This window comes from Loxodonta africana, chromosome 9 (genome assembly GCF_030014295.1).
Source record: "Loxodonta africana isolate mLoxAfr1 chromosome 9, mLoxAfr1.hap2, whole genome shotgun sequence".
Taxonomy (NCBI): domain Eukaryota; kingdom Metazoa; phylum Chordata; class Mammalia; order Proboscidea; family Elephantidae; genus Loxodonta; species Loxodonta africana.
The window spans coordinates 23,433,141-23,458,510 of NC_087350.1; the positions used below are offsets into that span (position 1 = coordinate 23,433,141).

General features: G+C 37.1%; 1 protein-coding gene across 12 annotated transcripts in view; it reads left to right on the forward strand.

Moving 5' to 3' along the window:
• Window positions 1–25,370, forward strand: part of AGTPBP1 (ATP/GTP binding carboxypeptidase 1) — a 195,495-nt gene that overhangs the window by 74,941 nt on the left and 95,184 nt on the right. For all 12 annotated transcript variants that reach the window (XM_023544716.2, XM_023544714.2, XM_064291168.1 and 9 more), the window contains 4 exons: window positions 3,410–3,507; window positions 10,135–10,251; window positions 16,664–17,376; window positions 24,813–24,896. In XM_023544716.2, coding sequence (XP_023400484.1) covers window positions 3,410–3,507; window positions 10,135–10,251; window positions 16,664–17,376; window positions 24,813–24,896 — 1,012 coding nt within the window. The remainder of the gene's footprint in view (window positions 1–3,409; window positions 3,508–10,134; window positions 10,252–16,663; window positions 17,377–24,812; window positions 24,897–25,370) is intronic.

Here is a 25,370-nt window from a genome sequence, read left to right on the forward strand (position 1 = left end):
GATTAAAAAACAAAATCCAACTAGCTAATAAATACTGGAAACTCCTAAACCAGAGAGATAGAAAGCTTAAGGACTGGCAAATGTACATCTGTTTTTCCTAGCTCAGAAGTGGAGGGAAAGAAAGTATTACTATCTTACAAAATATACCAAAAAAAACCCCACCAAAAGACAAAACAAAACAAAACAGAAAACCCAAACCTGTTGCTGTCAAGTTGGTTCCGACTCATAGTGACCATATAGGGCAGAGTAACTGCCCCGCAGAGTTTCCAGGGAGCACCTAGTAGCTATGAACTGCTGGCCTTTTGGTTAGCAGCCATAGCACTTAACCTCTACGCCACCAGGGTCTCCTTATAAAGTAAGTACAGGACAAAACAAGTTTAAAACAGGAGAGCTAAGATTATCTTATACAGACTAGGTCATAACACGTGTGCTAACCAGTATAGATAGAGAAAGCTATAATTGTTTGAATAACAAGGAGAAATTGGAGAAATACAATGTTTATGGGTGATTTTCGTATACCTCTAAGTTCTGGGCAAATTAAATAGAGATGGTTAAACCAATCTAAATGGATGGTAAAGACACCTCCTGCAAATACGTTTGAAAATATGATGGAAATGGAAAATATTTTAGAAAAATAAAAATAACTAAAATGGACCTAAACATTAGAAAACCTGAAATTGAATATGCAGTCAGGTTGTCTCCAGTGAAGATGCTAAATGCTGGTGACTTTATAGATTAGTTCTCCCAACTTTCTGGAAATTTTCCCGTGCTTTATTTTCCAGAGCATAGGAAAAAAAAAAAAAAGTTTTAGAAGTTAGTATGATGCTGAAAACAAAGCCTGGTAAGAATACTGAAACCACCTATAGAGCAATGTCTCTCAAAAATAAATATAAAAATCCCAAATAAAATATTAACAAATTGAATTAAGCAGTATTTTTCAAGAATAGGGACACCTAGACCAAGTAAGGATTATTTTTAAGAAAGTAAGTTCAGTGTAATGTTAAGACTTTAATTAGTAAAATCTATAATCAGTAGGTTAAAGGAAGCAAATCTCAGTAAATGCCATAAAGAGATTTCATAAAAATAATTATCAGTTCCACATAAAATCTCTTAAGGAAACTAGGGGTAGCGTGGATGCATTTCCTGAACAAGCTGAGTATTATCTAGCCTGAATCAATAGCTAACATCACAAATAAATGTTAGAGAATGCTTCTCTTAACCATTATTATTTAACATGGTTTTGGAAGCTGCAGCCACGTTAGTGAAACAGGAAAGGGTAAGGTCTTAACCATTAAAAGAGTGGGGTGCATATATCAATATCTATGGAGGATATTACTGTCTACCTAGAAAATCTAAGAGAATCAATTGTGAAACATGACTTAGATAAAATAAAAGTTCAAAAAAGTACTAGTTACAAGATAAATAAAATTCAGTAGCATTCCCATGTAGATGTGTGTATGTTTTAGTAAAAGCCAATTAAAAAACATAACAGCAAAGTACCCTTTGGGACTGTACTTTCCATATCGTTATAGAAAGTGCTGGCTCATTCCTTTAATGGTTGCATCATATATGTGTAGTATAATTAACTGATTTCATGTTGGCAGACATATTTTCCCAATATTTAAATGAATCATAAATAAACGAACCATGGACATTTTGAGACCTAATAACAAGAATTGATTTTTATTCCCTGGTTTACTAGTATGATTAAGCTGTGAGAATAATTCAGAATTGGTTATGGTACAAGAATAGATCATTGAAATGGAAAAGAAGGTCTCAGATACTCCAAACCGTGTGGCATATAAATCCAAAGGAAAATGCCACTATAAAGAAAAGTATCTGAAAGATTTGACCAAAAATTCAAAAAGAACTTTGTCTTTGTTGCTGAACTGCATTTTTTTCTCCTCCTGTCCAGGCAGCCATCTTTCTTGTTTGCAATAGAATTTTCTAAATTCAGTCCCGTTCTTACTTCCCTTTCTCTCTTTCCAGATGCTAGCTCTCCCCTTATTTCTCCATGACTAACTGCTGTTAGGGCATTTATTGGTAATCCAGGTTACCATATACAATATGAGCACCTCATTTTTGCTGCCCACACTGTTTCCAAACAGCATGTGAGGCAATTTGGTAACTGTATTAGTTAGGATAGATCAAGCTGCTGTTACAAAGAGATCCAGTAGCACAGTGACTCAAAACAGTAATAACATTTTTATAATATATACTCTTTGCCTGGCATTTTACATATATTAACTCATTTAATGCTTACAAGCACACTATAAGTAGCTTGATTTTATAGATGAAGAAACTGAGACACAAAGAACTTATATAACTTGCTCAAAAAAAAAAAAAAAAAAAAAAAAGTGGGGGTTTGAAGCCAGGCATTCTGAGACAACTTATTCCCTTAACCACTTCGCTACAGTGCCTCAGGATAGAAGTTTTTTTCTCCCTTACCGGTCCAGAGGGTAGGCAGGTGGTACTGAGCAGTAAGCTTCTCTTCCACTAGCATCATCAAAGGAAACAGGATCTTTTTGTTTTGTTTTTCATCATATTTTTCCTCATATGCCTGTGGGAAATGGGAATGAAAGGAATCGGAGAGGACAATTTTCTTTCTAAAGAAAGCAACCGAGAATTTGCACATGTAACTTTGCCTTACATTCTCTTCGCCAAAAATTGGTTCTGTGGCTGTCACAGCTGCAGTGAAGGCTGGAATCTATAACTTCTAGCTAAAACCCAGGGCTTCTATTTCTGGATGGAAGGAGAGTAGAACAGATTCTAGGGGGACAGTTAATCTTTGTTGTAAGTTAAATTGGAAAGTAGAAATCAAAGAGTTTAAAAAAATCCTCTATTTTGTTTAAAAATGCTCATTTACTTCTTCGAGAAGCCTCAAAATACTCTTCTGCGCTTCTTTTCTGTCTCCTTCATGTTCATTCTGTGTCCTTTTACATTCTACTTCCTGACTTTTTCTCTAACGTATATTGTTTCTGTTATTACTGTATTGGTCCGTTCTTTTTATACTGTTTCTGTTATTACTGTATTGGTCCAGACAGCTATTGTCTTTACCCCATAAGGTTTTCAGAGTTCACCCATGTTGTAACATGGATCAGGACTTCATTTCTCTTCATGGCTGAGTAGTTTTCCATTGATATTATTAATTTTTTTAAAAACTGAGAACAGTAGTAAAACTCCATTGATTTCCAAAATTTAAATCACTTTCACTCTCACATATTATCTCATAGGTTTTTCAGCACCTGGGATAGCCTTACAGGCATTTTTCATAAGAAATCTCATGTACTTTTTTTTTTTTGGTGATTGGGAAAAAAAAATACACACACACACACAACGTTCTACCTTTGGATGTGCATGTTGTAGAATGTTTACCTCTGGCCTACTTATAGCTCATTTTGTATCACAGTGGATGACGTAGTAGATGAAAGTGATGACAACGATGATATTGATTTAGAAGCTGAAAATGAAACTGAAAATGAAGATGACCTAGATCAAAATTTTAAGGTTAGTATACATTTCTATTATTAATCAACGGGATAAATTATATTCTACAGCTGTAAAAGAAAGATTGGGTAAATAGATACAGCTTTTTGTTTTTGTAGTTATATGCCATCCAGTCAATTCCAACTCATAGCGACCCTGTATGGTAGAGTAGCACTGCCCCATAGGGTTTTCTAGGCTGTAATCTTTGTGGGAGCAGATCGCCAGGCCTTTTCTCCCATCGAGCTGCTGAATGGGTTTGAACCACCACTGTCTCAGCAGCCGAGTGCTAACTGTTGTGCCACCAGATTTACTATTTGTTTTGTCCACATCTTTTTATTGCAGATGACTACAATAAGCTAAAAGGAGCCCTGGTGGTGCAATGCTCCAGGTGCGCAGCTGCTGACTGAAAGGTCTGTGGTTCAGACCCACCAGCTGCCGGGGAAAAGACATGGCAATCTACTCTCTTAGATTACAGCCTAGGAAACCAACCGTATGGGGGCAGTTCTACCCTGTCCTTTAGGGGCGATATGATTTGAAATCAACTTGGCGGCACATAACTGACAACGATAAGATATTGATGGGCAAATGATATTGCTTTGAAATCACTAGCCTGGAAAGGACCTGAAAATAACTTATTTTCTCTTTCTCTGACCAGGAAGATTTCCTGATTTAGATTTTGAAAGTATTTCAAGGAAAGTGGTTTGAGAATGTATTATGGCAACTTATTCCAAAATGTATTACCTTCCCAGCAATGTTTGGGGGATACAAAAGTAGTAGGAAAATGGTCTATAACTGATAACTTTGTGTTAGAACTAGTGTTTATGTTATGATTCTTAGGTTTCAGTTAACTGGACAAGGAAATGGACAGGGATATTATTTGTTGAATTGGGAACAGATTACATTATGTTATGTTACATGAGCTGTCAGGCGAAAGAGGCAGGTAAGTTTTCAGAATTTTATTGCACCTCTGGAAGCTGGATCCCACTACTGTCTAGTTGATTCCAACTCATAGTGACCCTGTAGGGTTTCCAAGGGTGTAAATCTCTACAGAAACAGACTGCCACATCTCTCTCCCGAGGAAGCTGGATACTGTGGTATATTTTGCTTTATTCAGTAGTAAATTAAAAAAAAAAAAAAATTTTTTTTCTTTTTTTATTCAGTGGTATAGTGGGGTAAAAAAAAAAATTTTTTTTTTTTTTTTGACTAATTTAGCATCTAGAAAAATGGTTGCCAGTCTCCTTCATTCGTCAGCTACTGAGGTTATTGCTGTTTTTTTTTTTTGTTTGTTTGTTTTTAGGTGAGGGAGAATAATTTTATTATCTGTTTGGGCCTTTTTGTCTTGGAGTACTACATCAAAATTAGAGTACACTAAATATTTGACTCCCTCTGGCAATAGAGTCTAAGATACTGAAAGGAGACTTCTCAGTAGGAGATGCAGAAACATTTTCATTACTGTCTAATGTGATCATTTGGGCAAGCTTTGGCAGAATTGTCAAGTACACAAATGAGCCAATCTGGACCGGGTGATGATCTGTGTCCTGGCCTCCGGAAGCTAGAAAGAAGAAGCTAGAAAGGAGAAAAACAGTGTAAGCACTGATGGTCAGGGCAATGAAAGCTAGGATAAGTGAGTTCTGCCCTCCCAGGAATGGCGTGACTGTTAAAAACTATATGTTTGTGGTTCTGAAATGATATAGGTTAAAGAACTGGTAGGATCCAAGTTAGGAGAATTTTAATCCTATATATGTAAAGTATTACTTAGATAATAGTTGTTATATTTACATCTATGTTTTCGTTTCTTTGTGTGTGTGTTGGGATAATAAAATTTCCTAGATTAATACTTAAAATCTATAACTTTACAATACTGTTTTCTTGATAGAAAACTTTCTGATATGTGCTTTATACTTCCATTTCTTTTAAAAAAATTGTTAAGTATATTTTATTCTTCATGTCTCAGAAATCTCATTAAAATATTATTTTGATGACTATAGATGTAAAGACAGAGGTTAGTGGGGAAATAAAACTCAGTAGGAATTACAACAATGGCTCTGATTTCGCTGTTTAGAAATTGTTGTAAGTGTGTGAGGAATACATACTTTTTTTTTTTTTTTAACCTTTTGAGGGTAAGTTACATATACCGTATATCCTGTCCCTGTACCCCTAAATATGTCAGTGTGTATTTTTGAAGAATAGTGATGGTCCCTGATATAACCGCAGTATAGTTGTGTTATTTATCTAGTGCTGCCATAACAAATACCACAAGTGGATGGCTTTAACAAACAGATATTTATTTTCTTACAGTTTAAAAGGCTGGAAGTCCATATTCAGAGTGGTAGCTCTAGGGGAAGTCTTTCTCTCTCTGTCAGCTTGTCTCTTCAACTTCTCCTTCTTGGTTTCTTGGAGATTGCCCTGTTGCGTGGCATCTACCTTACACCATCTCTCTTCTGCTTATTTGTTTAATCTCTCAAGAGATCGATTCAAGATACACCTTACGCTAATCCTGCTTTTTTAATATAACAAGGACAACCCATTCCCAAATGGGATTATAACCACAGGCATAGAGGTTGGGATGTACAACACTTATTTTTGGGGGATGCAATTCAATCCATAACAGTAGTTATCAACTTCATAAATATACACCAATATAACACTTTTATCTAATCTGCCACCATATTCCAATTTTGTGAGTTGATCTAATAATATCTTTTATTAGATTTTTTTCCCCTTTCTAGCATAGGATCTAGCATTAGGTGTTGCATGCAATTATCTTGTCTCTTTAGTCTCCTTTAATCTGGAACATTTTCACAGCTTTTTTTGTCTTTTATGACATTGACATCTTTGAAAAATGCAGTCGTTGGCTTGAATTGTTCACTGAAATATCAGTTATTGTTCATGTTTTCCCTACTTTTTCTCCCTGAGCTCAGTAGTTATAATAGAAATAAGGCAAAAACAATAGTTGGTGTTTCTTGAACACTTACCCTGTGCTAGTCCAAGCACTTTGCACGTATTCACCGTTTAATCCTCATAGCTATCCTGTAAGCTATGGGATCTTATAATCTCTGCTTGATAGATGAGAAGACTGAGGCACAGGTGGTTATGAATCTAGTTTATAGGTGGTAGAGCGAGAATTCAGAATAAAATAGTCTGGTGTGAATATTCACTGTCTTTACTACTGTATTGCACTAAAAAATTTTTTTTATTTTGTGTGGTCCAGCTTGGCTAATTTGTTTACCTGACGATTTTGCCCTAATGATCACACTTGGCAGTAATGAAAATGTTTCTGTAGCTCTATAGGATTGTTGGCCCTTTGAGCCTGCTGAGCTGTATTGTCTTCTGTTTCTTCCTCCCTGCTGTCTGCTTACTCTCATCGGCTGTTACATATGGAAGTCCTTAATTCTTCTTTTTATCTGAATTGCATCACTTTGATGTATTAGGTAAACTGCTTCATTGTAGTGGGTATGACAGTTATTTGTGTGAACTGCCCCACAGAGTTTCCAAGGAGCGCCTGGCGGATTTGAACTGCCAACACTTTGGTTAGCAGCTGTAGCACTTAACTACTATGCCACCAGGGTTTGCACTTATATTTAGAGACTTTTTATTTTATATCCTACTGATTCCAGAGTCTGGAGCATTTATAGAAACGTGAAGGCTCTAGAAGGCTCATCCCAGTTAGCCAAGAATTCTCTGTATATAAGCTTCAGTACATTTTTCCCTCTGCGTAACTTTTGAAGAGCTTTAAGAAGTGGTAGGAAGTTACTTTGAGTCTGCCAGTAGCTCTCCAACTTTGCTTTTCTCCAAACCAAAACACAGAATTTCCTCTCACCGAGTTCTCAAAGTATTGCAGTTTCCTTTCCTCATTGTAACTGTTTTACAGGTAGAGCCTTAAAAAAAAAAAAGTAGAGAGACATTACATAGGCTGTGTTTTCACAAAACAATATTGAATATTGAACTAGTGTGTTTAGAAAAAAAGAATACCTTTGTAAATTATTTTGGAAGTTATTGTCTATTTTTAAATTTATTTTAGTACTAATTAAAAATTAATAAGTGGTGTTACTATCTCTCTTTAGCCGTCAGTGCAGGTCATGATGAGTTTTTACTGGTGTGAGGCCAGAGTTATCGAGGGTCCTAGAAAAGAGCTTGTGTAGTAGATAAACCAGCACTTGTCCTTTCATTGTGCTGTGCATCAGATCTTCTCTGAACAGCATACCTGTCTTACTCATCTAGTGCTGCTATAACAGAAATACCACAAGTGGATGGCTTCAACAAAGAGAAATTCGTTCTCTCACAGTCCAGTAGGCTAGAAGTCTGAATTCAGGGCTCCAGCTCCAGGGGAAGGCCTTCTCTCTCTGTCAACCCTGAGGGAAGATCTTCATAATCAATCTTCTGGCCTAGGAGCTTCTACATGCAGGAACCCTGGGTCCAAAGTAAACGCTCTGCTCCTGGAGCTGTTTTCTTTGTGGTATGAGGTCCCTGTGTCTCTCTGCTCTCATCCCTTCCCCATATCTTAAAAGAGACTGGCCCAAGACACAATCCAATCTTGTAGATTGAGTCCTATCTCATTAACATAACTGCCACTAATCTCATCTTATTAACATCACAGAGATAGAATTTACAACCAATGGGAAAATCACATCAGATGACAAAATGGTGGACAATCACACAATACTGGGAATCATGCCCTGGCCAAATTGATACACGTATTTTTGGGGGACACAGTTTAATCCGTAACAATACCCAAAAACCAAACCCATTGCCATAGAGTTGATACCAACTCCTAATGACCGTGTAAGATGGAGTAGAACTGTCCCATAGGGTTTCCAAGGCTGTAAATCTTCACGGAAGCAGACTGCCACGTCTTTCTTCTGTGGAGTGGCTGGTGGGTTTGAACTGCTGACCATTTGATTAGCAGCTGAGCACTTTAACCACTGTTCCACCAGAGCTCCTCCTTGAATATAGCGTACAGACCAAATATTCTGCTTCTCTGAGGACATATTTTTCCTTTAAGTTCCTTTAAGTTCACTCTCTTCTTTCCTAAAAAGGGGTATGGGAGTAACTTTTGTCTTTTGCTCTACTCATTACCCCTACTGCCCGAAAACCAGAATGAATGGTGACATTGGGCTTGTTAAGTGAAATTTATTGACCATAGGGTATAAGAGTGCTTGATAATCATTAGTCCATAATGAGGTAGTACGTCGTATTGGCTAAAAATGTATGCCGTGAATCACCCTGACTAATTTTGCTTTCTGGCTCTTTTCTTTGCAGGCTGTGTAATTTGGGGCAAGCAACTTAACCTTTCTTTGTCTGGGTTTCCTCTTCAATTAAATGGGATTAAAGATACTGTCTACTTTATAGGGTTCTTATGCAGATTAAATTAGATGATTTATGTAAAATGCTTAGCATACTGCTTTATACATTCCAAGTTTTAAATGACTGTTAGCTCTTTTGGTTATCACCACAACCACTACGTATGTTTTTCAGTGTAGTTAAGTTTTAATGCTCTTTAATATGAGCAGAATGATGACAAGGAGAGTGGGGGGAACATACTTTAGCCTTGGTCTTGACACTGTGGTGTCCTGGAGGGTTTTTAGTTTTAGAAATTTAGAAGTCAATAGAAATTTACATTTGTCATACATAAACTCTTTCAGTTTATTGCAGGGTACATAGGTAAGACCCCAAGACATACATATGAAGCACTGGAGAATCAGAATTGAACAATTACAACATGAGTTCAATGGCTAGAGTCCTAATCTTTAGACTTTAGGCTTTTACCTTCTGGAGGAAGGCTTGACCACAGTTTGAACTTGGTGGAGGTCCCTTGTAGCCAGGGTCTGAGGTTGGCAGCAGTGGGCAAAGTCTCAGTCTTAGTTTCTAGCAGGGTCTCTTCTTCGGAGAGTGTCAGAATCTAGAGAGCGATCTCTTGCCTCTTCTCTCAAAGGAATGAGCTAAAACTCACTGCTTATATACAGTTTTGTAGCCTTGTTCTTATATGATAGGGCCAAGTGATGTCATGTTTAGTGTGTTACATTTTCAAGGATAGACATTCGCCTAATGTTGTGTCTTTTAGAGATTAAGAGGTTGTGTACAACATCACTAATACTGCTTTTTGAGAGACTAAACAGTTGCTTATCAAATTACTTATCAGTTCCTAAAGTTAGAAATTTTCTAAATAACTTTTTGATGACTTATAGTCATAGTTTCTAAAAGCTTTGTGAGCTGCTAATGACGTAAAGGTTTTCTCATTAGAGAGCATCACAGAACTATATCTGTATGTTTCTGTTTCTAACCTCATATCATGAATGAATTGCACATATGCAGTTTGAAAGAGTAACAGTGTTGAAAGCATACATGATAGTAACATACCAGTGTGATTTGAGATACTGTATGGACATACATGTGGTCTTTCCATCTTGAGGAGCCCAAATACTATCTTGTATTAGAATATCTGGCAAAAACGGAACAAAAATTAACAACAACCCCAAAATAGTAAACGAATTTGAATGTAAGGTAAAATTAAATAAAACTTTCGTTCAGTAATTACTCTGTGATTCTAATTATGTGTAATTAACAATTTGGAAGATATTAAATCTAAAAATGTATTCTGTAATTTTTATGGTTTTCTTCAGTGATGACATACTGTTTGTCTTATTTCAGAATGAAGATATTGAAACAGATATTAACAAACTAAAACCCCAGCAAGAACTAGGACGAGCCCTAGAAGAACTAAAAATGTATGAACATCTTTTCCCTGAGCTTGTTGATGATTTTCAGGTATAAACATAGAAAATTCAGCATCTTACTGATTTTACTAAAGAGATTTTTTTCTCTCTTAGGCCTGTAATCGCTGCTTTCATTCCTAAGAAGGAAAAAGAGTTTTGCTTTTCTGAGTGACCTTGGGCAAATGTTTAAACATTCAGAACTGCAGATAGCTTATCTGTAAAATGACAGGGGTTGGATTAGCTGTTTAATTTTTTCTATCTTTGGTTCATCACCTTCAATTGACATAGCTTTTTACTCATATATTTTAAAATGACATTTTGAAAGCATATGTTAGAGTCTTCTTTGTATCAGTTTTGTTCAATTAAGATGGAGGTGAGAGCTAACAAAGTGCTGAATTAAAAATAGAGTTTGTGCATATTAAGTTTTTCTCCCCAAGCAAGGAAGGAGGAGAAATTGAAATCTTTAAATCTAAGTTGGTTTACAGGGCAAGTGACTTATTAACATATGTTACCCTCTGTCTTAGTTATCTATTGCTGGTATGACAGAAATACCAGAAGTGGATGGCTTTAACAAACACATTTACTTTCTCACAGTTTAGGAGGCTAGAAGTCTGAATTCAGGGTGCCAGCTCCAGGGGAAGGCTTTCTCTCTGTTGGCTCTGGGGGAAGGTCTTGACATTAATCTTCCCCTGTGTCTAGGTGTTTCTCAGTACAGGGAACCCAGGTCCAAAAGGACACACTCCACTCCTGGCTCTTCTTGCTTGGTGGTAGGAGGTCCTTCCTATCTCTGCTTGCTTCTTTATTTTATATCTCAAAAGAGATTGACTCAAGATACAGCCTAATCCTGTAGATTATGTCCTGCCTTATTTAACATAGCTACCTTTAATCCTGTCCCATTAACTTCACAAAGGTTAGGATTTATAACATGTAAGATAATTACATCAGATCACAAAATGGAGGACTGCCATATAATACTGGGAATCATGGCCTAGCCAAATTGACACACATTTTTGGGGGACACAATTCAGACCATAACACCCTCATTTACTAGAATATAGTTATTCATCCTGGATTACACAGCAAATAATGATTAAGTTGATTGAATTGATGGCATATAGTACATCTGCTTTCTTATTTTCACTCTGCTGCTGACGTGTGCTGGGTATTTGGGTAAGTTCCTGAAACTGCCGAGGATCTTAAACTGTAAAATACAAATTTGAACTAGATAATCTCCAAGATTGATTTAGCCCTTGCTGCAAAAGTCTTCTCTCCCCCTCGTTTCCATATACTTAAATCTGGTTGCTTAAAGAAAAAAATTTTAATACCAGGTTAGATATGAGAAAAAAAAAAAAAAGAAATATTTGCCGAGTAATGTTTACATTTCATAGTTCCAGTTTTTCAGTTATTGGATGCAGTGGGAGAAGCAGCAACAAGACCCCCAGCTCTCCTCCTGCCATGTTTTGGTGCTCCCCATTAGATTTGAAGTTCATTGGGAGGTAGTAGAGGGAGGGCAGGAATGAAGGAGAGGGTATTTGTCAAAAGGAAGGAAAGCAGGGAGGAGCAATTGAGAAAGGCTACAGGGTACGTTTTTTCCATTCAGATAGCTGACTTTTCTTTTAATACCTTTGTGCTTAGCTAAGGACCCCTTGAAAATAAAATCCCCAGAGATGACAAATACTGCTAAATCATAGCAGAAAAATATTGTGGGAGAGAATTGATGATTGTGTGAAGAAATAGATGTATTTTCTTTTCTATTTATGTCTGTATGATAAATACATAACGTGATTACAAATTGTAGTTTTGATATGGGAACAGGGCAGAATGATTTTGTAAATGGTGTCAAGGCCAGAACTCTCCATGTTATGGGAAATAGCACATTATCTTTTACTGGAAGATTTATTTCTCAAATAGTTGTGTGGGCACTTGACTGTGCTTCTCAGTTATAAGTTCTAGAATAGTGCGCTGTTCAAATACTTCAGTGTCTATTTTATGAAATGTGTGTATAAAAAAAAGTGTGTATACTGCATATTTAAGTGATGCGCTTTCAAGGATTTGAAAAAATGGGTTGGTTCTAGTTAAGAGTTTGAAATTTTTTTACTTACCAATTTCTTGATAGGTCATGAGATAGCAAACATAAGTGAAATTAATTTTGGTAATCACTTACAACTTGGAATTGCATGCCATTCTCAACATCACCTATAAAAAAATCACCTATAGACACTTAAAATGACTTGATGTGTGTGTTTGAACCCAAACACCACCCATTTTGTTTCCAGACGTGTGTTCAGTGTTCACATGGAGGCAAAATGACTTTCATTGGAAGGTGACATATGAAATTATCAGCAAATTTTTTGAGGAACTCTTACCCTGTTTTTTTTCCTCCTAAAATTTATTTTGTTGTTATTGTTGAGAATATATGCAGCAAAATATACATCAATTGAATAGTTTTCTACGTGTACAGTTTAGTGACGTTAATTACGTTCTTTGAGTCATGCAACCATTCTCGCCTTCCTTTTCCGAGTTGTTTCTCCCTCATTAACATAAACATACTACCCACTAAGGTTCCTATCTAATCTTTTGAGTTGCTGTTGTCAGTTTGACCCATATAGATAGTTGTTAAAAGAGCATAATGCAGACCTTTTTTTTTTATCAGTTAAGCTAAACTATTGTTTGGTTTTAAGAAGACATCAGGGCATATTTTTGGTTTAAGATTTAAAGATAATCTCAGGGCAATAGTTTCAGGGGTGCATCTACTTCCATGGCTCCAGAAAGTCTAGAGTCTATGAGAAATTGAAATTCTGTTCTGCATTTTTTGGTCAGGATTCTTCTGTGGAATCTTTTATCAAAATGTTCGGTAATGGTAGTTAGGCACCATCTAGTTCTTCTGGTCTCACGGCAAAGGAGGTGGTTGTTCATGGAGGCAATTAGCCACAGATTCCATATCCTCCTGCTATTCCTGACTCTCCTTCTTCCTCTGTTGCTCCAGGTATTTAGAGACCAATTGTCGTGCCTTGGGTGGCCTGCTTGCAAACTTTTAACACCTCAGGCACTATGCAATGAACTAGGAGGTAGACTAGAAGTACTAAACAGGTTATTAGGCCAATTAACTGGGGTGTCCCATGGAACCATGATCCTAAACCTCCAAACCAAGGAACTAACTCCCACGAGGTGTTTGGTTGTACATAAGCAGCTTCAGCAGCTATTCTTTTTTATTTTTGTTGTTGTTGTAAATGTGACTATCACACAACTTTGCCAGTCAGTTTTTACAGGTGTACAACCTATTGACAGCAATTACAGTAATTGTCCGTGCAACCCTACCCTTAATCAATGTGATTTTTCCTTCACTGCTAACCCCCTTTCCCCCCCTCCCTGCTACCCCTAGGTAACCACCAATAAACTTTGGTTTCTGTACATTTGCCTTTTCTTGTCTTTTTATAAAAGTGAAGTCATACAGTTGTTTTTCCTTTTGTGATTGGCTTATTTTGCTCAGGATAATGTCTTCAAACTTCATCCATACTGTAGCATGTATCGAGACTTCATTTCTTCTATTGACTGAGTAGTATTCCATTGTATGTTTGTATCACATTTTGTTTATCCATTCCTCTGTTGATGGGCATTTAGGTTGTTTCCACCCTTTGGCTGTTGTGAGTATTGCTGTAATGAACAGTGGTGTACAAGTCTCTTTTCTGAGTCTCTGCTTTCAAGTCTTTTAAGTATGTCCCTAGGATTGAAATTGCTAGGTCATATAGTAGTTCTAATTGTAGTTTTTTGAGGAACCACCATACTGTTTTCTACCGGCAATGGATAAGTGTTCCAGTTTCCCCATATCCTCTCCAACATGCGTTATTTTCTGTTTTTTTATCTTAGCCATCCTTTTTTCATCCTAGTCAGGGTGAAATGGTATCTCACCAAGGTTTTGACTTGCATTTCTCTGATGGCTAATAATGCTGAGCAACTTTTCATCTGTTTGGTGGCCATTTAAACATCCTTTTTGATGAAATGTCTATTCAAGTCCTTCGCCCATTTTATTGTTGGGGTATTTATCTTTTTCTTGTTAAGTTGTCGAAGTTTTATATATATTTTGATTGTTAGATTCTTGTCAGGTATATGGTTTCTGAAGATATTCTCCTAGTTGGTAGCTTGTCTTTTTTACTTTTTTGGTAAAGTCTTTTAATGAACAAAAGTTTTTAATTTTTATGAGATCTCATTTGTTTTGTCTTTTGCTCTTTGTGCTTTTATTGTTTTAGATAATCCATTATTGAAATCTAAGCCCAACAGCATTGCCCTTGCTTGTTTTTCTAAGAATTTTGCAGTTTTAGTTTGCACATTGTGTTGTACGTATGGTTGCTATAAGTCGGAACCAACTCGATGGCATCTAAGAACAACAACACAGTTTGCACATTTAGGTCTGTAATGCGTTTTGAATTTGTGTATGGCGTGAGGCATGGTTCCTGTTTCATTTTTCTGCATGTGGAAATCCAGTTTTCCCAGCACTATTTATTGAAGAGACTCTTCTTTCCTCATCGAATAAATGTAGCACCCTTGTCAAAAATCGGTTGTAGGTTTATTTTTGGACCCTCAATTCTATTCCATTGGTTTTATGTGTCTATCGTTATACCAATACCAGGCAGTTTTTATTATTGTAGGTATACAGTATGTTTTAATCAGGTAGTGTAAGCCTTCCTACTTTGTTCTTCTCTTTCAACATTGTTTTAACTATTGGACCTGTTGCTATTCCATATAAAGTTGAGGACTGGCATTTCTATTTCTGTAAAGAATGCTGTTGGAGTTTTGTTTGGGATTACACTGAATCTATAGATTGCTTTGGGTGGTATTGACACCTTAACAATCTTAAGTCTTCCAATCCATGAACATGGAACATCTTTCCATTTATTTAAATCTTCTTGAATGCCTTTTAACAGTATTTTACCGTTTTCATTGTATAAATCCTTCACGTCCCTGGTTAGATTTATTCCTATTTTATTCTCTTAGATGCTGTTGGAATTGTTTCCCTAATTTCCCTTTCAGATTTCTCATTGCTGGTGCAAATAAACTCAACTAATTTTTGTTTGTTGACCTTGTACCCTGCAACTTTGCTAAATTCCTCTATTAGCTCTACAAGTTTTTTGTGGACTTTTTGGGATTTTCTTTATATAGGAACATACCCTCTGTGAATAGAGATAACTTTAGTTCTTCTTTTCCAATCCGGATACCTTTTATTTCTTTTTCTTGTCTTATTGTTCTGGCTGGGACTTCTAATACAATATTAAAGAGAAGTGGTGAGAGTGAGCAACCTTGTCTTCTTTCCGATTTTAAGGGAAAGTGCCCAGTCTTTCTCCATTAAGTATTATGTTGGCTGGTTGCTTTTCTTAAGATACTTTTAAAGCTGTGATTATTTATTCTTAGTGACAATTATGTATAGTTTCATTTTTCGTTTCTCCATGGCAGAATATTGGAAGTATCAAAATTGTACCTTTTTACAGCTCTCTGTTAATACTTCTGTGGTAGCATGAAGACATTTACCATATGAGCTTTTATGTTTTGTTTTTTCTTTTAATTTGATTTTATATTTTTACCAAAGCAATGTGTGCACAAACATAGTTTAATCAGGACAAATAGCAAAGCCTCTCCCACTGCTGTTTCATGCAATCATTTTTAACATGCTTTTGAAGTTAATCCTCACATCTCTAAATAATATACTTAAAATTCCATGTCTTGATTTTTTTCCTGCTTTCTTTTTTTGGTTTTATTTATTTTGCATTATCCTCATAAGATTGACACCCATTAATTTCCAGCTTAATATTTTCTCCCATTCTGTAGGTTGTCTTTTCATTTTCTTGATAATGTCCCTTTGTGCACTGAAGTTTTTAGTTTTGATGATATACAGTTTGCTGTTTTTTTTCTCTTGTTGCTTGTGCTTTTGGCGTCATATCTAAGAATCGATTGCCTAAAAGAATGTCTTGAAACTTCACCCTTATGTTTTCTTCTAAGAATATTACAGTTTTAGCTCTTATATTTAGGTCACTGATCGATTTTGAATTTTTGTATATGGTGTGAATATGGGCTCACCTTTTTTTTTTGCATGTGGAGATTTAGTTGTCTCAGCACCATTTGTTGAAGAGACTTTTCTTTCTGCATTGAATGGATTTGGCTTCCTTGTAAAAATCACTTGGCCATAGATGTATAGGTTTTAGATTTTCAGTTCTATTGCACTGGTCTGTATGTCTATCCAGATGTCAGCACCATGCTGTTTTGATTAGTATAGCTTTAGCATATCTTTTGAAATCAGGACCTGTGAGTTTTCCTCCTTTTTTAAATTTATTCAAGATTGTTTTGCCTATTTGGGACCCCGTGTGATTCTTTGTGAATTTGAGGACTTTATGATCTTAGGTTTGTTAATACATTTAAATATTTACAGATAAAAAAATTAAACTTTTTTTTTTTTTTTTTTTTAATTTTCAAAGGACTGTGATTTAATCTCCAAAGAACCAAAGCCTTTTGTATTTGAAGGAAAAGCACGTGGTCCTATTGTTGTTCCTACAGCAGGAGAGGAACCATCTGGGAATTCAGGTGATTTAAGGAAAGGTGTTGTAATGCAAGAGAATGTATCTTTTGAAGGAGATGAAGATGATAAGGCTCCCTTTGTGGATCTAGCAAAAGAAGAGACTAAAGATAATGACAGAACGTTACAGCATCAGCTAGGTGATCAGAATAGAACTATTTCACCAGTCCATGGTGTAAATAATGATATTGTAAAGGCCTTGGACCGAATTACATTGCAGAATATTCCTTCTCAAACATCCCCGGGTTTTACTGCAGGAATGAAGAAGGACTGCAATCTTCCTCTTACTGTCCTTTCATGCACTAAAGCTTGTCCACACGTGGCTGCTTGTGGAAATGTTCTGTTTGAGGGAAGAACAGTTCAGCTAGGGAAGCTTTGCTGCACTGGAGTCGAAACTGAAGATGATGAAGATACTGAGTCTAATTCATCAGTAGAACAGGCATCAGTCGATGTACCTGATGGACCAACACTCCATGACTCAGATCTGTATGTTGAGGTTGTGAAAAATACGAAGTCTGTCCCAGAATACTCAGAGGTGGCTTATCCTGATTATTTTGGTCACATTCCACCTCCATTCAAAGAGCCTATTTTAGAAAGGCCTTATGGTGTACAGAGGTGAGTTCCAAATTTCTTCTCCCTTCTATGTAAGACCATTGTCAAAATATAAAGCATACTTAAAAAAAATTACTTTGGTATATAAGAAGAAAATTACTCCAAATTAAAGTTATTGTAATTTTTTTACTCAGCCTTGGAAGTTTTGCATTGCTTTGAAAATTGTCTTTGTGCATTTACTTTGTTCATTTTCTAAGATCAGTACTTATTCAAAAGAAGCCAGTATACTAAAGCTGACCATTGGGTAATTTAGAAGTTTTTTATTTAGACTGAATTTCAAAATATAAAAACAGATTGTTTAATAATCTCTGGATAAATGTTACCATTTATTTATTAATTTTCTTACCATTTGATTTGGTTTAGGTATATGATTTAAAAAGAGGCTCTAACTGAAGCAATATGAACAGTATTGTTCTAAAGCCAAAAACCCGTTGTCATCGAATCAGTTCTGACTTATAGCAACCCTATAGGACAGAGTAGAACTGCCCCATAGGGTTTCCAAGGAGCGGCTGGTAGATTTGAACTGCCGACCTTTTGGTTAGCAGCCGAGCTCTTCATCACTATGCCACCAGGGATCCATTTTGTTGTAAAGTTTGAAATTGGAAGTATGTATTGTAAAAATAATTTGGGATTCATAAAACAGTAATTCAGGTTGTTAAATATTGCCAAGTAATATTAGAGATTATAAGTACCAGTAAGTATTGCCAAGTGGTGAATTGTAATTTGACATACAAATACCTTTTGGTGTGGCTGGACTATTTTCAATGATTATAGTTCAGTTTTTGTGTTGGTATCAGTATAAAAACCATTTGTATATTCTTGGTATCAGTGTAGTATATAATGATAAAGGAGTACAGTGGTGTAGGTGTTCGACTCTTCTTAAGGCAAGAACTGTATATCGTTTTTTTCTTTAGCATAGCATCTAGTATAAGTCATTGTTTTTACTTGGCAACTTAGTGTGTCTTTTACGCTTCTAGTCATCCCCTTGATCCACAGGTATGGGATCCCACACAACATAGCATCAGAGCAGGGGACTTAACTTTCCTGAGGAAGATTTACGGTGTGGGCCTGTACGTGGCAGCCTCTGGTTGTGTCACATCAAGCACCACCCAGAGGCAGCTGGCCTCATGGAGTGCTAGAGTGGCCTTCAAAAGGCACAGATGAAGCTCCAACTCAGAGGAAATACTCTGCAAGGATTGGTTACCATCTTTTAGGATGCAGCATATGCCTTAATATTGAAACTCCTGCAAGACTGTATCCTGATAGGAAAAATACCAGAAGAGTGGAGCAAGAAGGGCCCTACTTACAGTCACTCCCAGTGTCCCATGGGGGGACTTTGTGCTTCCCATCCTTGTACCTGTAGGCTCTGCAGGGTCAGAAGTCCTGCTCCCCATGGGGCTACAGTTACCTCAGAAAGTATCCCATTTAAGGAAATAGCAGGCAAGTAGAGGTTTTACTGTCTTGGCACAGGTAGAGAAGGTAGGGTTGCTTTTACACAATGGGAACAGGTGGGAATGAATGTGTGTGGAACTCAGGTGATCCACTTATTTGCCTTTTGGTACTCCCTTGCCCAGTTTAAACTGTGAATGGACAGGTTGCAACCACTCTTGATTTGAGAATGTTGTGACTACCAGGGCCACTACCAATCAGGAATGAGGGTTTGAGTCACTTAACTAAATCAGCTGCCAAGAACTGTAGGAGGTGATAGGTGAAGGATGGAAATGGTGAGTTGCAGCCCTGAGAACAATTGGCAGCAATGGGGATGAAGTTTGTCCTGCTAATGTTGCTTTTCTAAGTTTCCCCTTACGAGAGATCCACAGGAACTGTGCAGGAGCTGCTCTTCAGATGTGGGTAAAGAAGTGGATGTGTGCAGCTCAAGGGGTGGACTGTGGTAGCCATGGGAATGAGCCGCTCAGATCTGCCTTCAAGAGGGAACCTGCTGGGAGGGTTATAGTGGCTGACAGCCTTCAGCTGCCATACCTTTGGGCTCTATCAGCATTTATTCTGAGGCCACGCCCTCTCTGGGCTGCCAGTGACTGAGCATGGTGACAGTACTGGAGCTGAGCCATCCCTGAGCAATGCCCGGACCTATTAGCAGGCAGTCTTTGCTCTGAGGCTCCCCATCCATCGGCCTGGCTGAGACTTTACCAGCACTGCTCTGCTGCAGCCTGAGGCTCTTCCCACTGAGTATTCTCTCCTTTCCCAGGTGACACACCTGCTTCTCTGCTGATGGCCTTTCTCACCTACAATTGTTCCGTTTCCCCTTTGTTCTTTTCTTGCATTTCCCTCAGTACATTTTTTGCACGTCTGATTGTGTCATGGCATCTGCTTTTTAAAGGACCTGGACTAACGAACCTGGAGTGGGTCAGTCAGCCAGCAGCTTGATTTTTCTCCTTTCAGCATCACCTCTTAGGTTCTCTGCCTCTTGAAAGTCAAAGATGTCATCTTGACTATGGAAAGCACTTCCTGAACTTTTAAGTGCTTTCAACCCTCAAAGCAAGTTTCCTTGTTAAAACGCCTTTATCTGAAAGTTTTTTTCTCTTACTAGCCTGTAATGTCTGAGTTAAGGTAGTAACTTACCTTAACTCTGAGGTAAGATCGGAAGGAAGGAAGATTGTGGAATAACGATTGTATAAGCCTCTGATTCCCAACCATAGCTTTTATCACAAAGGATTCTTATTTTTTCTAGTAGATCTCGTATCATGAAAGTTTTCCTCAACCTAGACTCTTATTTGTTTTAATTAGACACATACATTCCTGCCAGTCAGAGCCTCTGATCAATATTTGGTAACCAGAGCTAAATCTGTGTAGTTGATACCTTTACAGACATTAATAAGTAAAGAAAACTAATGTATAATGAAGTGTAGCTGCATTGCAGATAAATGTCTAATGACCTGAAATAGCTGTAGTACCTCTGTGGAACCTTAAACATCTGTCCTGCAGGTGTGGAGCCACCACCCTCAGGTGTGTGACCTCTGTCCTCCTTGAGCAGTGATTTCTGATGTTGGCTTTGGCCTTGGCAGACTTGGTCTTTTAGAGAATATTGTTTCACCCATAGTCCCAAGCCCCACTTCCTCTCTCTCCTGGGCCTATCCTGATGGGGAGGAGTTTATACAGGCTGGGGATTACTGTGGCTCTTCGGCCACCCTTTCCTCTCTCAGTATTTATGATGAGTTCTTTCATCTCGTCCCTGAACCATTGACCCTTGGAATTGCTAGAGTCTGTCCCCTTCAGTGTATTAGGACACATGTAGGACTTTTTTCTGAAGTAATAGACTCCTTTTTTTTTTATTGCTGTGTATGTACACAATGTAATGTACCACTGAATTTGTCTACTGTACAAACCAAAGCTTTTTTATTTTGATACTGTGAGGTAACAGCATGATTGAAGATCAAAAGGTAAATGAGAATTGCTATATGTGTGTTGGTATGCAGATAAAAGTACAAAGGAGACGGAGCTCAAGGGAACTAAATCACAGGAAACCCAGTATTTTAAAAGTCTGGTACCTATGTTTGTTCCCGGAAAATTTGTAATGAGAAAATGAGGGCTGGGCTCCAAAATATCTTTGAAAATCAAGTGATCCATGTCTCTCCACGTGTTTCTAAGGTTCCTTTCCCTGTAGGCAGATGTCCTCTCTGATTTTCATGACCCTGAGGAATGTGTTCTTTTGCCTTCCGATTTGTTGCAGGAGAAATAAGTCATAAATTATGAAGCAATCTAAAACTTACGTCAGCTAGTGTGCATCATATGTTTTCTGTGATGGTAACTATTACTCAGTTTAAATGATTTGTATAATCTCCTGGAAAACTATATATGCTATGTTGCAAAGGGCGTTTATCACATTTGTCATAATTTCCGTTTCTCTATCATATTTGTCATAATTGCCAGGGATATCAGAGACTTGACCTGAGATAGGAATAGAACCATATTTCAGTGAAACAGTATGGCTGCGTTAATATTATTTAGATTTATAGGACTTTCTCAATGATCTTAATTACTTTAGGCATAAACCCCAGTGCCGTCGAGTCGATTCTGACTCATAGCGACCCTATAGGACAGAGTAGGACTGCCCCATAGAGTTTCCAAGGAGCGCCTGTTGGATTTGAACTGCCTTTGGTTAGCAGCCGTAGCGCTTAACCACTACGGGTATAGCAACTGCAAAGAATATATTTAAAATATTTACAACTTATATAATAGACAATAGTACATTGATATTAGAAGGATATTGCTTATTTTATATACTTTGTCTGCAAATATTTGTCAGGTGTTGATGTGGAAGCTTTGATGAGCAATGTAGTTCCAGTGCTCAAAGATACCGTGTCTGAAAGCCTCCTTTCTCCCTTTTCACCCACCACTTTTGAATAATGGGTAGAAAATTGTTCAGAATTGTTTGTTCCTTCAAGTAACGTTAATTTGAGGCTGGAAGAAGAAATGCATACAGCAGGAGTCGTTGGACAGTTAGATTTGACTTGAAGACAGTGATCAGGCGGTGTGGTGTGGTGGGACATCTTGGTTGGGCAGGAAATGCTCTGAAAGGCAAGTCAGAACGCTTAGATTCTAGCGTTAGCTCTCCCACTAACTCTTTGTGTGTGTTTGAGCAAATCATTTTTCTCTAGAAACCTGTTTTCCCAACTAACAGCAGAGAATTTAATTAGAACAGTGTTTTTCAAACCGTGGATGGATGCTCACTCATTAGTAACCAAAACAGTACGTCACATGTATTACAACTAAGTATTGTTTTGTAAAACTTTTGTTTTAGTTGTGTGTGTGAGTGTGTGTGTTGGGTCATGATTTTTAAATTGTATTTCTTGTAGGTCATGAGAAAAAAAGTTTGATAGTCATTCACGTTGATCCCGGTTGGGAAAATCTGGCTTGCCTGCCAAATCTGGCCAACTGCCTATCTATGTTCAGCCCACAAGCTAAGAATGGTTTTTATATTCTTAAGTGGTTGAAGAAAATTAAAAAAAAAAATTTTTTTTAATGTTTTTGACTCATGAAAATTATATGAAATTCATATTTCAGTATTCATAGACAGAGTTTTATTGGAACACAGGTGTGCCCATTTGTTTATGTATTGTCTGCGGCTGTGTGTGTGCTACCTTGGTGGGATGGAGTAGTAGCGACAGATATCATATGACCTACAGAGCCTAAAATATTTATTATCTGGCACTATGCAGAAAAGGTCTGCTGATCCCTGTACTAGGTAGTCTGAAGGCTTTATGATTCTGAAAAATATCAGATATGGGCCAGGTAATGAGTATTTCAGATATACTCGGAAGCACTTCTTTTTTTAAATACGTTGAGAATGTTGATTCTGTTTTACTTACTTATTTGCCTAGTCTTATGCAACTTATTTTTTAAGCAAATCATAAACGTTTTGTAAATTGTTTGCCAACTTTAGCCCAGCCTGTGGACGCAGTAGTATGTGATTGAATGTAGCCAGCATTAATGGGTATTTATGTACTGTTTATCATTTTCAGAAGAAGGAAGTATTAGACTCCTTTAAAATTATTCAGTGAAAATATCTATATTGTTATTTTGTACAGTACCTTTATGGTTATCTTTCTTGTATGCCATTACCGATCTTTTTAAAAGGAAATGCAATATAAAATGAAGAAAGCTTCATTAAACATCTCTTAGCCTCATTTAGAAGGAGAAAAGTCCATTATAAGATTCATGCCTCCACGTAGATAAAACCAACCCAAACCCACTAGCACCAAGTTGATTCTGACTCCTAGCTACCCATAAGACAGAGTAGAACTGCCCCATGGGGTTTCCAAGGTTGTAATCTTTGCAGAACCAGCCTGCCACATCTTTCTCCCACGGAGTATCTGGTGGGTTTGGACCGCTGACCTTTCGGTTAGCAGCAGAGCACTTTAACAACTTCGCCACCAGGGCTACTTCCATGTAGATAAAGCACACTAATATTTAACAAATCTTTTGTTTTTTTAAAAGAGAGTAATGATTACTTGAACCCATATTTTTGGCATAGGTTGGATTTAAAAATTAAAATGACATACTTCTTTTTAAAAAGTATGCTTAGTATTTTTTTTCTCGTTCCAAATTCCACTGAATTAGAAAATGATAAGAACTGGAGAGAGGAAAGGTTACTCTTTGACTCATCCCCCAGAGATGACCACTGTTAGCATTTTGATTTACTTTTTTCCCCAGTTTCTCTGTTTTTTTTATTATTTATAATTATGGTAAATATATACGTACCAAAACATTTGACATTTTAACAGTCTTTACATATACACTAAAAAACCCAGGGCTGTCGAGTCGATTCCAACTCATAGCGACCCTATGTTGTTGTTGTTTACATACACAGTTAAGGGACATTAATTATGTTCATCATACTGTTCAACCGCTGCTATTCATAAGGTTTTCACTGGCTAGTGCTTTTCGTTCTGTTGTGCGTAGGGTCGCTATGGGTCGGAACAGACTCGACGGCACCTAACAACAACTGTTCAACCATCACCCTTATTCTTTTCCAGATTGTACCATCAGCCTTAACGGATGTCTGTGTGGTTTTTTAAAAAAAATCTAGCTGTATTTTATAATGCAAGTTTATTATAAAATATAATAACTTATATTTATAAATAAAATATAATAACAAGCAGCCCTGGTGGTGTAGTGGTTAGGAGCTACGGCTCTAACCAAAAGGTGGGTAGTTCAGATCCACCAGCTGCTCTTTGGAAACCCTATGGGGCAATTTTCTGTCCTATAGGTGTCACTATGTGTTGGAATTGACTCGACAGCAACGGGTTTGGTTTGGTTTTTCTTAACCACAAAGATATATTCAACTTCACTCAAAATAAGACAGGCGAGCAGGTTGCCAATTCCATTTTGATGAAATTCCTGTTTGGTTGTGTTTAAAAAAGAAATCTCCCTATATAATCCCAGATTTTTCAGGTCTTTACCACTTCTAATAATGCTGTTACTTTTCAGAATTACTCATGTGAATCTACACTATGTAGAAAGGTATAATAGATATTCAGGGTGGGGTTTTTTTTTTTTTACTATTGGATTTATGGCTGCATTCTGTGTGGTTATTTACTAGAATCTGGACTCTGATAGAAACTCTGGTGGCGCAGTGGTTAAGAGCTACAGCTGCTTAATCAAAAGGTTGGCAGTTCAAATCCACCTGGTGCTCCTTGGAAACTCTGTGGGGCAGTTCTACTCTGTCCTATAGGGTTGCTCCGAGTCGGAATTGACAGCAGTGAGTTTGGCTTGTTTTTGGACTCTGATAAATACTGACTTTTGTTATGTATTGATAATTTTTCTAGCAAAACATATAGAGGAATTAGTTTTCCTTTTTTGTAAAATTTTTATCATTTACACTTTTTTGCCAAAACTTATTTTGGAGAAAGTTGTATACTGGCATATATAATAATGAATTTTGGTCAGACATTGTTCAGACTTCTATTTTATGATTTCAGGACAAAAATTGCTCAAGATATTGAGAGACTGATACATCAGAGTGATATCATAGATCGAGTGGTGTATGACTTAGATAACCCAAAGTAAGTTTGATTTTTTTTTTTACTTAGTTTTATTTTTACTTTAAAATTTCAGTGGTATTTTAAAAGATAAAAATTATAATTTACTTCTATCTAGTTTATCCTCTCTTTATTTTCATCTTTTGGCAGAGATGTAATGGTGAATCATGATTATTTACATAAAACTGATGATGTCATAAGCTTTTGTTTGTTCTTAGGTGTATTTTTAATAGGTTTAAGGCAGAGATCACAAACTGATGCTTTGTTTTTTAAAAAAATGGCATTAGCCGCACTGATTCCTGGGAAATTCTAGCTTGTCCCTCGGTGTTGGGCCTTCATTTCCTTGGGGAGCCAGATTGTCTTCTGCTTTAGAAGGAACACATGCTTGCTAATTCTTCACAGTTCCCACCACTTCCTCTTGTCTCTTCCTGCTTACAACCTGCTTCAGTCGTTTAAGTTAACCTGCCTGGCCTTTGGAGCCATTTCTCATCCCTGGTG